Below are 13,850 nucleotides of genomic sequence, written 5' to 3' on the forward strand. Positions count from 1 at the left end.
CAACTCCCGTCCTCTGATACGTCTGTCGTGGGCTGACCTCTCACCTTTGGCCCCTCAGGTGGAGCTTCGTCTGAGACGACTGGAGCGAGAAGTCACCCCTCCATCAAACCACAGCATCCGCCTCAACTCTAGCCACGTCGGCTGCATTGATGCCCATATTCGTCACCGCTCTTGGTTATTGGCCTACAGGGCTGCGTCATCCGCGCCTGGTGAGTTAGGGTATTATCTAGGTGCATTTACTACATACCCCAACATGTACGGCGGGAGCCCTCTCTTGTCTTTTTCATCCTCATCGTCATACACCAAAGATATATTCAAAGTATTTCGTTCCGGCATTTCTTCCTTTTTTATTTCTTCATTTAAAGGACTTGTCGTCTCTCATCGAAATGACCTGAATGATTTGGTTGCCAGCGGAGACGGCGCACCCTTCACATTTCCTCGCCCAGTATCTCGCAACCGGCCTCCCCGCATGTTCGGCGTGTTTGCACAAAATGCGCAAATGTAAACTCTTGGGAGCGTCCGCCGGGTGATGTTGATACATTTGCCATGGAGCCACATCTCACACGACTCACTGCATGCGTGTCAGTTCAAACTCAGTTTACTTCTTGGTTCGTCGTCACGGGGACGCTTAAGCAGGGTGTTGTTGAACATACCATTGAACCATAAAGCCGTCTCCCTCCTCAGATGCCTTCCGGTTACAAACACATCGGATGTCTTGTCTGTCCGTCAACAGGCTCGACTCTGTGAGGTTTGACGGCGAGATGGTGTCGCCACGAAAGCTGCCGAGATTGTTGGTCTGCAGGTACCGCTGTGACCTTGCGCCTCCCATCTGATTTGATCGCTTCTGGCGATCCTCAATCACTTTTCGCAGCTCACTCGTTGCATCTCCCACCTTGTCGTGGTGCTCATTCATGACCGTTTCCGCCTCACTCTCCGCCTCGTGCTGGGACCCGCCATCCATTGCGAAACTGCTCGTACTCCTATCACTGACACTTCGTCTTGACGAGTGAAAAATGGAGCCCACGGGCCTCAAGGGGTCGGGGAGGGCAAAGGATGCATTGAAAGAGTTGGTTCGGCTTGGGATAATTATGGGCTCGTCATCTGTCGATGAGTCGTCTCCTGATGAAAAGCCTTCTGTATGACTCCTCTCACGAGAAGTTCGCCGGTGGCTAACAGTACCATCCAAGTCACGCTCACCATGCAGGATCGTCGTCTCAGCGCGGGCTCGTCCACGGGAATCGATTGTGAACCTGACCGATGTGCGGGTTCGAGGCTGCGGCGCCGTCTCAGGTATCGACGCAAGGCCCGATAGTCGGTGCTGGCTTTTGAGAGGGGATGCTCTTCCCGAAGGGCGGGCCATGGGCCTTCCAGACTCTACGCTAGATGTGCTACTGGCCTGCGAGACTGGCCGGGCAGCGGGGGCCAACTTTGGGAGCACCGGACGGTTTTGAGTCCGCCTTCCCCTGTTCTCGCTCACGCTTCGATTGAGTCCTGGTCGATTGGATTTGACAGGGGAACTGGCAAAAGAACGATCTGGCACCGCACCCAGCCTCATGTCTTTAGCGCTAGCCGATCGGCGGAGTTCATCTCCAATTGGTGTCCTGGACCCAGACTCCGCGATTGCTGCCTCGGCTGACCCAGACATTGTCACAGGCATGAAACTCGCCTCCATAGCGGAGGTTTGAGGTCGACTAAAGAGCAGCCCAGGATCCACCGCATCTCCAGGGGCCATGATACCAAACGGATCGTCCATGGATGCAGCAAATGCAGCAGACATGGCAACGGTTGCGGCTGTCGTGCTTGGATGCGGAACCAAGGGTTTGGGGGCGAGGATACGTTCTTGTCGAAGCGGCTGCATGTTCCCCTGGTTTGTCGACGGCATCGGTGCGCTCGGGTCCTGGAATAACTGGATCTCGCTGTTCCAGTCAAAAGATCCCGTGTGACGATGGGAGTGTGCGGGAGTCGTCTGGAAGACGTTTGACGCAGGCGCACTAAAATCCAAGTCCATTCCCATGGTTGAAGGGTCCCAGAAGTTGGCCGGCGCACCGGCCGGCGCCGACATGGGATATCCAAACATGTCGCCGGAGGCGGCCATCAGGGCAGCAATGTCATGCTGCTGCGAAGCCCCGGTAAAATCAGGCTGGCCGAAGCTCTGGTCATTTTGCATAGTGATCTTTGGAGCAAGCTTCCGCTCTCCCCTGCGGCCGGTAGGCGGAGGTGTCGCAGTTTGCGTGGGCTCCGAGTCAGTGACAGTACCCCTCCGTGCCTTCTTTGACGACGACGGGGGCTGCTTGGACGGGTCTGGGCTCGGCAGAGAGTCGGAGTCGGCGGTGTATTCTTTGGGGACGGTTATCGAATTCGGGGATGAGGCCAGGCGGCGAGATGGATCGACCGGAGGCAAGGGCAGGCTGGGATTGGGCGAGAAGTGATTCACATGAGTTGCGATCTCGACCGCGAGACCCTCTGCGGAGAGCAGTCTCTTGTGACGGGTGGCGGGCGTACCCGGGCCGAAGTCAACAAAGGGACCCTGGGAGCCGCGGAGGTTTCCCGGGGTCGAGTTGAAGACGGAGTAGTCCTCGGCGAAGCGCGGTGTCCAGCCCCCGGCGTCGGTGAAGGAGCCTTGGTTGAGCTTGGGAGTCTCGAAGACAGGACTGGGGAAGACAGCGGAGGTCGGGGTTTGTTTAGGTGTTGGGGGACGAGGGTTCAGATCGGCGAAGCTGCAGGACAGGGGACTCGGTCAGCCTTTGTAAAGGGGCGGGTAGGAGGAGAGGTATCGAGGTCGGTCGGTGGTAGGCAACAGATAGGTATGGAAGGTATGGAAAGTATGGAAAGTAATCTTGCCTGGTAGCCAGTTGATCCCCGCTCATAGCAACTTTGATTGTATATCATACAGGCCAGATCGGACCCAGCACTGTCGGTGCAAATTCGGTTCACGAGGTGGTGGGAACCAATTCACGGGGCGCCTTGGCAAGTCGAAAAGCACCTCAGCAGTAATGAAAGCACATGTAAGGAACCGAGGGGGTCGAAGAGGCGAGAACAAGACAGGAATATGTATAGGTATGTAGTCGTGGACGGGACGATAGGATCAAGCGCAACGGGTGGCCGGGACAGGACAGATGAAGGTCTAAGATTTTCGGTCGTCGTGGTTCATTATCGAAGGTCGTAAACGATCATGGCAGGACGGGAATCAACACATTAAAGTCTAGAACTGCGTGCCAGAGGACAGAGGTCAGCTTCAGTAGGCGGCGGGACAGAGGAGCGATGCGAAGGAAGGGAGGGAGGGAGTCGGGACGGAGACGGATCAGGGCGCCCCGGGGCAGAAAGAGGAGGGGCAGGAAAAGGGAGAGACGGATACGGACATTGAGAGCGGGAGCGGGAAGAAGGGAGACGGGATAGGATAGGATAGGATAGGACTGGACAGGGAGAGGGAGAGGGAAGACAAACACAAAAGGCACCGTTGCCCGAAGAGAAAAAAAGTAGCCGGTTGTAGATTTGCAAGACGTGGAGTCTTGCTGAAGGGAGACAAACAGGCAGACAGAGGATAGACAGATAGACAGATAGAGAGACTTGTCTTTTGGAGTCGACGGGGGGACAGCCAATGGAGGAGGGAGAGCGAGCGTACCGAGAGTAGCGAGAGTGACCTGGCGACAATGGGAGTCCAGGGCTGCGAATCTCGAGGTGAAAGAGCCTAGCAAGTGGTGATAGCCAAAGGTAAGGTCGGTCGGTACTGGTAGGTCACGCCGTCTCTTTGGCTGCTCCTCTCTCTTGGCTCTGGGGCGTTGCTACGACGGAGCTGGTGTGTGTGTCGTGGGGCTCGGCATCGTTAGTTTAGGCAGAAGAAGGGGCCCGGTCCATTGACTCGGTAAATTTCATGGCCAAGCACGCGAGGATCGAGGATGGATTGGACGGTTGGACGCAGTGGATTATCGGCCGGCCTACCCTACATATGCATGTGCGGAGGTACCTACCTAGCTGTGTATGGTACCTACTCGACCGGTTCACCCTTTTTTGTTGGCTGTTTGGCCGTCTGTCTCTCTACCGCATGTGTGTCTGACTGTCTGTTTGTTGGTCTGTTGGTCTGTTGGTCGGTTCTGTTGGCGGGCCACTCACGTCAATGACGGCACCAGAGAGTCGCAGTCCCACGTAAATCCCCTGGCTGAGCCGGCAACATCCCGTCCTCCGCTGAGCCAGCCCGGAAACGCACGCAACTGGGGACAAACAAAGGCAAACACGCACTTGACCAGAGGCACAGTCACTAAGCGGCACAAGCGCAGCCCGGCAACATGCACAAACAGCCCAGCAGTCCCCTGGCGCCCTGGCGAGCGCCGACTTGACGAGCTTCGGTTGGTGGGCAATTCGTTAGGGGGGTCGGGGCTTCAGGTGGCCCCGGGGGCGCCCGTTTCCAGTGGAGAGCGCCACCACTGCAGCGCCTCCAGCGGCCGTCCCGTAGCCAACCAACCGCTGGAAACCTTCCTTTTGTACCCCCACTCGGAACCTCCCCTCCCAGCCCCTCGACGAGACGGGACACCGAGCAATGCCGCTTTTTGCAGGAGCTTTTGCTTGAGATTTACTCCGAAGCACGCAGTGTCTAAGACATGTCGGCACTCAGCACAGGCCATCCTCCTCCTTGCATAAGTCTTTATCGATTGTCGCCGTTTGTACTACGTTTTAAACCATCGATGCTCCCTTGAGAGGTCTGCGATGACTTCGTAATGACATTCCTAGCTCAGACAATCATACGTGCCTTATCGTCTCTTATACTAAGGAGTTTCCAGCTGAAACAGAGAAATCACTTGATGCAATGGCGAAAATGCCAAGAGACCAACAGTGCTGATGCGCATCAACGGCGTTTCCGATGTGAGGCGTTTCGGACTCGAGAGTCAGTAATGTCTGCCGTTGCAATGCTTGTGACCTATTATTAAAAATACTAAACCAAGCAAGCACATGGTAACGTGAAGTTTTGTTGGTCTGCTCGTCATAACGACAGTGCCTGCATTCAGCTGTTTTAGTCCAACTTGACACCTCCAACACTTGTTCTTCGTTGGCAATCTGTGCTCACGAGTCACTATCTATGAAGGGTTGAGTTGGAAGATATTTATGGAATTCGAACGATCCATAAATTACTATGTGATGTAATAACTCGTGTGCTGCTTCTGCGCAGCCAATAAACTCAACCCTATGTTCACCTCAACACATGGAGTCATGGAATCCTAGGCTCGGTATGGGTAAAGAGAGGGCAAAAAACGTCAAGTAATAGAGTTTAAGAACCGCATTCTTCTCCATGGTTTGTGTAACCAATGGTTTGTGTTCCCATGTTGTACTGTGAGCGTTGCCGACCCTTCTGGATTGAATCCCTATGCTCAATGCAAAGTATTCTCTCTACCATCAGCTCTGGGATTCATGCCAACTAATGAATGAGAGTTTAACGATAGAAAATGTGCTGGACTTGTCGCCTTGGTTCTGCAGCTGACGTATTTAAGCTGTGTTGCTCATTTCCTCATTTCCTCATTTGTTGCCATGTTTGACGACTTTAGAACACCCGTATGGTCTTGTTCACGCGCGAAATTTCCATCAGTGTTTCAATGATTGAAACGTCCCCGGTATATGGACGTGTAAATTCCTATCGATGTAAATGGGCGACAGATTAAAGAAACACCCAAAACTACCTTGACCCGCCTGGAGGTACACTCTACGGTGTCCGGATGGGTGACGAAAATACTAAAAATATACATATCGAAACCTCACTGCGAGTCTACTGCGCTGGATTTTGCGCTCTATTTGTAGAGGGATTGCGCTTAAAGTCTTCTTAAAGACTGAAGGACTTGACACACATTATCTTGATTATCCGATACTCGACACTTGCTTGTCATGAGTCCAGCTTTCGTTACTTCGCAGAATGTACGCTTGATTCATAATTACTCTTAGCGAAGCCATAATGTTTGGCCAATGTGAATCGCTCAAATGTTAAGAGCCAGTCAAATTCAGATGAAGATTTTGGTCCTGACTTCCCCCAAGACCCAGCCTCCACTGCGGCCAAAGGAGGGCAAGTTTCCGGACTAATGCGACAAAGGTTTCCGTAGAAATAGGATGTTCATTTTCATTTGAGTCAACTATCACCCGACGGTAAGCCTGAACTTTCTCAAAAATGAGAATGAGTAAGGTATGGTAGATGTTCTAGAAAGACATGACTTCGGCTCATGAACGAGTCCTCAAGTCACGACTCCAGTTCTGGCTTTGTTTCTGCAAACCCCCAGGAATCAAGCAATGAGTAAAATATCAATGTGGATTGGAGACTAAATAACCAGTGCATCCGCATTGTTCACATTCTCCTTCCGTTTCAGTAGACTGTGTGTTATGAGAGGATTCATGTTGGAAAGTAACGGTGCAGCCACGTCTGTATTCCACGCCTAAACAAGATACCGTTTTGCACAGCTTGGTCGCATAAAAGTGGATAAAATCAGGCTCCCCAGGCAGGTGGGCCTCCTAGAATGCCTTAGTTAAGAGCAGCGAGGAAGCTAGCCCTGATTTGAATCCCCGGTCTGGGAAATGGCATCACCAACCTACACGAACGGACTCACCTCGCAAACCTCAGGGTTCGGTTATTCAAGGGAGAGCGGCATCAGGGCCACTCGGGTGCGATGTCAGAGGCGTGCGGGAGCGAAAAGGACGGGATCAACAGCCCAAATCGGCCTCAACAGGGATCAGCGAGGAGCTGAGTCTATCTTAGGTAAAGATGAGTAAAGGAGAGCACGCAGTTGGCGTGGTATGGTTCGCCTTGCGCTCCCGAAATCAGATGCTGCAACAGCCTGACTATGACGATGATGACGGTCATTCTCGCTGATAAGACCACCGAGGTTGCTCGCCTCCCTCACGGATGACCTCCTTTCCGGCTCTCATGTGTTGCGCTGCAGGGCTCGCGAATTGCTCTCTGGCCATTCATTCCCGCCTCGCGCTGTTTTCGGCTTGCCCCTGCATCCCTCAGCATCGGCGCAGAGCCAACCAACCCAGTGAGTTGAACAAGGCCAGACAAGGGCATCTCGCGCAGCGAATGAACCGGTGCAATGCATAGTCCACAACCTAAATATGGCATGTCTTTCGCAGGTTCTTGATCACTCGGCGCTTAAGAAAATCATTTGACTCCTATCCATCGAAATCGAAGACATCAACCACACCCAACAAATCCATCCTATAGACTGTCTCTGCCAAGTTCCAACCGTCCCTCCGCCGCTGAACCTTCTTCCCCGCGGACAGCTGAAGGTGGCTAAGACAGGAGGATCTCGCCCCCCTCAAAGCGTCCCGACAGCGCAAATGACGAGCAGTACCACGTTGGATCTCATCTCGAGTACCGTATCGGCTCGATAAATTGGCCCTGGTTTTATGGACTAAAGCTAAGCTATATACTTAAGGCTTGGATTTCCTAAATCATTAGTATAAGAAAGCCCGAAGGCAACAAGTGGGGGAAGAATTCAGGGCCAATTTACTGAGTCGATACGGTATTTACGTATTGTCCAAAGAAATTCACCTAGCCATTGGATCGGAAATCGATCTCAGCACTCTATCCACCACCCAAAACAACGGGAATTCGTAGTAGTGTCAATCGGCGGGTTTCCCTCCCCAAGACCCCTCTCGTGGCTGTCCTCCTGCTCGAATGCCCACCGCCGTGGCTCGCCCTAGGTGCGCCATGTCTCTCATTGAAGGGACAACTTGGCGCAACACTGAATTCCGCCTCACATTGTGTCTCAGTCTAGATGTTTGACGTGCTCGTTAGTGAGGCCACTCGACTGATGGAGGACTAGTCGCGGGGTCCGCTCGGCGAGATAAGTGCTATCTTGGATCATCATCATCTCGTCATGCCGTCACGCCGTTATCTTGAGCGTGACCTCAGACGGGCGTGGTGGTGGTGCGCCATCTTCTGTGCGGTTCCCATTGAGTATATTTTCATGTGCTTCCAGCCGTACGAAAAGAGATAAATTTAGTATGCATGGCAACCATGGGTGGACAATACTCCTGCTTTGGTTTACAAACGCAGAGAGTTGCCCAGGTAATGGGCTACGACTGTTACTGCCTACATGTGGTGGCCTCATCAGCTGCAGAGACCTCCCTCTGACATTGCGCCCACCTGGCATGGCCCAATGACTCTATCATTGATTGTGGCCTGTACCGCGGTACCTGCATGGCCGTCAATGCAGCCGGTTGCTAATGTTGGTCACGGACTGCAGACCAGCCTACGCATAAAGGCGACCCGGAACCGAACGATCGGAGGAACCGGTTGGCTTCCACACTGGCCACCGCTAGAGTTGGCCGCCGAAGCATTGGCCTAGTTTGCTTTTACTCGCATCTTTTGCGCCGGCAGGGTAGTGGGAGAATCTGGGGACGTGGCTGTGATCGTGAGACCTCATTTCCGAGAGACGGACGAACCCTCTTTTGCCGACGCCATGGATGCTTGGCCGTGCCCCTCTTGGGCTGAACGTCACTATGATGGAGAAGGGCAGTACGGATTAGACGGGGGTTGGTTCCCATTCATTCATGACGGCGGCCACCAGCTGAGGGAAACAGGCCAAGAAGAACGGCTGGTGGCTCGAGGGCAATATAAATTCATATAAATTGATTTAATACAAGATGCACCATGCTTGCAATGAGCAACATGGCAACCCGCCGTATGGTACACAAATTGATTGGATGCCCCCTGAGCGAAGGCCCGGAACGATGCGTTTTGAGTCCTGTAAATAGCACCTTGCTCGAACCGACGGCGCACCGTAGCCCGTACCTGAATTAGCTCGCGACCGGGGGTTTAAGTGCTTGCATCGGGAGGAAAGTTGGCAGTTCTTGCTGGGCACACCACACGTGCATGCGCAATCTCGGAGAGAAAAAGAAGTTGGTTTCGCTCGGTTCGATGCGATTCGATGCGATATATCGCAATGGATCTATCCTTATCAGCCGTAGCGCGCTGGTTCAGCTGGCCATGGCTGCTGAACTAGATGGCGTCGAGGCTAGGCTCGGACTGGCTCGACCGGCATCAGGCGATGGAGAGCGGGATATTCGCTCAAGTGTATCTCGATTTGAGGAACTGTTTGTCCGGAGATGTAAAAAGTATTGACTTAGGTGTTATCAATGGGGATTGATTGCGTCAGCGCCATGTCTCATCTGTCACATTGCCTCTTCTCTCTTGGTAACCACCCTCCTTGTACCATCATCCACAACCAACATGACTTCACTTCAGCTCCCATGTCAAAATCCCAGCCAAATGGACTCACTGTCCAGCTGAACGAGCCCCTCCTCCTCCTCCCGGCCAAACCCCACTACCACGTAATACGCTAGCACACTATGTACACCCGCGGGCTGTCCTCCGCGCCGCATGAATCTGGGAGATTAACCTCACCCTCACATCACCGACAACCTCCTCCCAGCAAACACGCCCCCCTTCGTCCACACGCCCACGCAGGCACTCCCCCCCGCCATGGCAAGATCCAGATCTGACTTCTGACTTTCCATTTGCCATCCACCCCGGAGAAGTTTCTCGTTTGAGTTTGGCCGGCTCAGGCACCAGCCGTGAGAGCAGAGCGACTCTGAGCAAGTGACAGATGCTTTCTTGTTGCCCTGGCCCCAGGAACATCCTAGGGCTGTTCCCTGTCGTGAGGTTGTGCGCTGTCGCCCTAAGCCCTTCGTTCGCCTCCAGATTCCACCTCTTCCAGTGGGATCCTCTCGCCGCCAGGGTCGGGTGCGCTTCCGGCAGGCTCATATGCTTCTGTCAACGCAGTAAGCTCTTTGACTTCTCTCAGAGTCGCCGAACCATCATCCGATGCCGGGACACATCCTTGCTGCCGGCTTCCCCATGACAGACCCAAGGCACATCCTGGAATCCTTGAATCCTGGAGCCATCTCGTTACACACCACCCACTTACTCACTCTACGCATATTGCCCCCCAATACCGACGACGGCTCTCAGAGAAACTTCGGCTCGTGCCCTATCATACGAGCAAGGGATACTTCGTTTGCTTCCAGCCCGGGTACCTGCGTCCCGACACCCGCCAATACAGTCCTCCTCCGCGTGGCCCTCCATCTGCAGACACTTTGACGCGTCTCCTCTTGCGTGTAAGATCATCCGTCCCTGTTTCTGGCACAATGTAACAACAGAGAAACCTAAGGACGCACCATGGCGGTCTACACAAGCCAATCACGCACATCCAAACCGTCCGTACTTGTCTACGAAGCATCCCAACTCAACTCAAGGGATCCTGTCCCTTTTGCCTCCGGAGCCGATATACCCAATTCTTCCATCGGTGCCAGCGAAGGCCGGGGCATCCGGCATGATCCATCCATATCCCAATCAACCTTCGTACCCAGAGAAGAAACGCCAAAGAATAGCCAGTCCCAGCTGGTAGAATCTCCCTCGTGTGAAACCTACCCTCGCCACTGTGGACTACAGACGTGCCCATTCTCATCTCCGCCCTCTCAACAGCCCGTGTAAGCCTCGCCTCGCCTCAATGCCCTCTCATCTGACAGCACCATTGGAAGTACCCCGGCGTAATATCAGGCTCCCTGTATAGGCTCTATAGCATCCGACCAGCCCCGTGGTACCACTTTGTCCGGCAGGGTCGCCGAAAAGCCCGGAAAGCGAGCACCCAGTGTTTCGATCGACGTGCCATCGCGGGGGGTTAGGCTAGTCGCGAAACAAACATTCGCGAGGGTCCTCAACGGCAATTGCCTCAGCGCACGTTTCATGCTGTTGCTCCCCTTGCTCCCCTTACTCCGTCAACGTAACTGCCGCGAGGCGGTATTGCGCGCAGGATGTGGGCTGTAGACTTTGGACCAAGTGGCAAGTGAAGCAAATCAAGTAAAAGAAAAAAACTGACTGTACTATTTTGATATCGTAACCTTTCTATCTAAACTTAATTTGCCCTGCATCCGACTGTCCAGCAGCGTCGTCCATCTTGCTCGTTCAATCATCATCAAGTCCTTCTTCCGACGGGGCGACTCAATGCCAGAGACTGTCTATCTAAAAAAGCAAAAACCAACTCCTGGGTATCTCTCAACAGGGTGAGCAGATATAGTAAAAACCATGCAGTGAAGAGGCTAGGCCTTAAACCCTCCAGATTTCTCCACGTCAAGCCCATGTCCCAATACCGGATATTCGCATCTTCCAACACAATAATTTGCCATCCAGACATCCGACCACTGAAAATAAATTTCGCGAGAAATCCTTCCATGACCGGGCTGGAGCCAGGCCCTTTCTTTTTCTTTTTTGATCCACAAATAATCCAAAACAAAAGCAAGAAAACCATGTGCAATATCGGGTGAATAATAAAAAAGAAGAAGCACAAAACAAAAAGAATAATGAGGCGTCATCAAGGGACTGGATAATAGTCGCCCCATGATGACACCCTGGTATCAACAATCCGTCTTTGTCCAAATTTCATAACATAGCGAGTGACTAGGCCATCTGGGCCTTGGATATACTTTCGTAAATGATAAACGAGTGGTGGTGAGAAATCTAAACAAATAAGGAAAAGGCTCTTGGTAATTAAATCATGTTCGGGAATGGTTCCGTAGCGGTCATGAGGGTCACAGGTGACGAGCCGAGCATGCTCATCTGAGGAGGCGGCACTGCCGCCATCATCTGATGCGGGTGCGGGTGCGAGGTAACCTGCGACATCGATACAGGCGTAGGCGTAGCAGCTTCAACCAGGGACGAAGCGGTCATTTGCGGAGTAATGGGTGGTTCGTTCTTCGGCTTGACCATGTTTGCTGCTGCCGTCATTGCCCTAGCGTTACTGCTCTCGCGGCGACGCTTAGGCGTGTCTTTGATCTTGAGGTGGGTGTGACACTACTCTGGTTAGTTTCTATTGAAATCATTGTTGGCCGCTGGGGCTTCTTACCTTGTAAGCGTGTCTGAACCAAGTTGTCCCCTTCTTCTTGCTGCTCACCAGTGCAATCCATTCGTTGCAGCTGCCGCACAGTCCCTCCCACACGTCAGGGTTGCCATCCATGCGCCGCTTCTGCTGGGGCTCTTGGAAAGAGCTTCCAGTGGCAGCGCTGATTCCATGGGTGAATGACTTGTCGTACCAGAAGGCGGAGTTCTTCAGGACGAGCCATCTTCCGGGCTTGCAAATTCCACACCAGCCTTCGCGCTTGTTGCCGTGTCCTCGAACCCATCTAGGAGTGTACAAGTCTCCCTCAAATCGCAACTCTTGCTCGCGAGGAATCAGGTCAGGGTCGGAAGGGTTCATGTCCTCGGGAGGAGGCGGGATTTGCTCCTCCTGAAGAGCGGCGTACAGGTCTGGTGGGTCGGACAAGTCGGTGTAGTGACCATGGAGTGAATGGGGATCACCGTTGCTCTGAAGCATTCTGAAAAGACCATGGGAGAGGAGCGGTGGCGGTGCTTCAAAGTGAGTTGTGTCCGGGTGCCAAGCCTGGGAGGGAACCTGAGGAGGAAGTTGCGAAGGTAGTAGCATACTGCTTCTCTGGAAGACGGGTGTACTAGTAACCATGAAGGGAGCCTGCTGGACTGCTTGGAGGTTGCCATAGTTCAGAGGCAGAGGGTTAGCACCAGGAGTGGGCGAGGAGTGTCCAGAGCACAGTTGTTGATGAGCGTTGAAGATTTCGGGGTTCGGATGGTAGACAAATGGCAAAGGCTTTCGGCTCATTGTGCCGTAGGTTCCGGTGGACCATCGCTTGATTCTTGGGCCATCGACGCTGTAGGGGGCAGCTCGTCCAGGGCGAGGAGATGGCGACGCTCCGCGGCCGCGGCTTTGAGTCCGGACCAGATCGGTTCGTGTCTGTTGGCTGGCCATGCGTGGGGAGGCGACAGGGGAGAGCTGGGTGGACGACATCAAAGAGTTGCGGTTAGAAGGCGGGGGGTAGTCAGAGCTGAAGGACTGAGCCTCGGAGAGAGCAGTTGAGAAGTCCTCGTAGGATGGCATATCCGACAGAGCACCCGAGGTGGACATAGAAAAGGAAGAGCCGGACATTCGGCGGGGCTTCACGTTGCCGTCGAGAGCCATCAACTCCTCGTCAGCGACTTGATCCTGGTATCTCAGGTCGAGGACGGGAATGGCCTCGTCGGTAGTGAAGGCCTGGCCGATTCCCATGCCCATGTCTTGGTCAAGACCATGGAGATCGAAGTGGTCCTCGCACGGCTTATCCATCCACGAGGCTATGCCATTGTTAGCAATGTACATGGCCTCCCAATGAGGCTGCTCACTGTTTTCGATCGACGTAGGAGGACAGAAATCCTGGTGCATCGAGATGGGGCGCGACATGGTGTCACTGGGCGTCTGCTGGAAGCTATCCCAGGAAGGCATCGAGTAGTCTTCGGGAGTAATGAAGGTGAACCCGGCGTGGATAGTGGCAGGTCGAGGGCGGGTCTGGGTGGTGGGTGTAGACCACATCACCTCTGAGGACATGACCTCGGAATCGGGAAACTCGGACCCATTCATGGCGACGGTGTGAGTCGACCTGGGTAGATCTTGGTAATGGCCGTCGGGGCTGCTGAGGGTGAAGGAAGGCGTGTATGCTTGTTGTTGGTGGTGATGGTGTTGTTGGCTATGGGCATGGCATGTAAGTCGAGGGTGCGGGTGCTGAAGGATAAATGAGTGTTGGCCTACAACTGTGTGTGACCAGAGTCCATAACTCAGAGGCCAAAGCGAAAAATGTGAGGGGGGGTTTAATCTCTTATTATTGGGAGAATAGATCTAGCAGGGCCGGGTGAGGGTCAGCATGATTCTGTGTCTGAGAGGGAGCGTCCGGGTGTATGCTAGGGCGGAAGATGCGACCAGGTCCACCCATCGTATCTGGATCTTCGGGAGTGCCGCGGGCCATCTCAGGACTTACCTGGTCAACTAAGGCCGCAG

At 53.7% G+C, this 13,850-nt stretch overlaps 2 protein-coding genes across 2 annotated transcripts; both read right to left on the reverse strand.

Moving 5' to 3' along the window:
* Window positions 1-378: 378 nt before the first annotated feature.
* On the reverse strand, window positions 379-4,619 carry BGZ61DRAFT_471427 (uncharacterized protein; the record flags this gene model as incomplete). Its single annotated transcript, XM_046248217.1, has 4 exons — window positions 379-571; window positions 654-2,717; window positions 4,111-4,255; window positions 4,460-4,619. 4 exons carry the CDS (start codon window positions 4,617-4,619, stop codon window positions 379-381), a joined length of 2,562 nt encoding a protein of 853 aa, XP_046112852.1.
* A 6,902-nt stretch (window positions 4,620-11,521) lies between these two features.
* On the reverse strand, window positions 11,522-13,436 carry BGZ61DRAFT_338183 (uncharacterized protein; the record flags this gene model as incomplete). The annotated part of the gene is made up of 3 exons (XM_046239105.1): window positions 11,522-11,824; window positions 11,877-13,153; window positions 13,202-13,436. 3 exons carry the CDS (start codon window positions 13,434-13,436, stop codon window positions 11,522-11,524), a joined length of 1,815 nt encoding a protein of 604 aa, XP_046112853.1.
* Window positions 13,437-13,850: the final 414 nt, after the last annotated feature.

This window comes from Ilyonectria robusta (genome assembly GCF_021365365.1).
Source record: "Ilyonectria robusta strain PMI_751 chromosome Unknown BGZ61scaffold_1, whole genome shotgun sequence".
NCBI classification, from domain to species: Eukaryota; Fungi; Ascomycota; class Sordariomycetes; order Hypocreales; family Nectriaceae; genus Ilyonectria; species Ilyonectria robusta.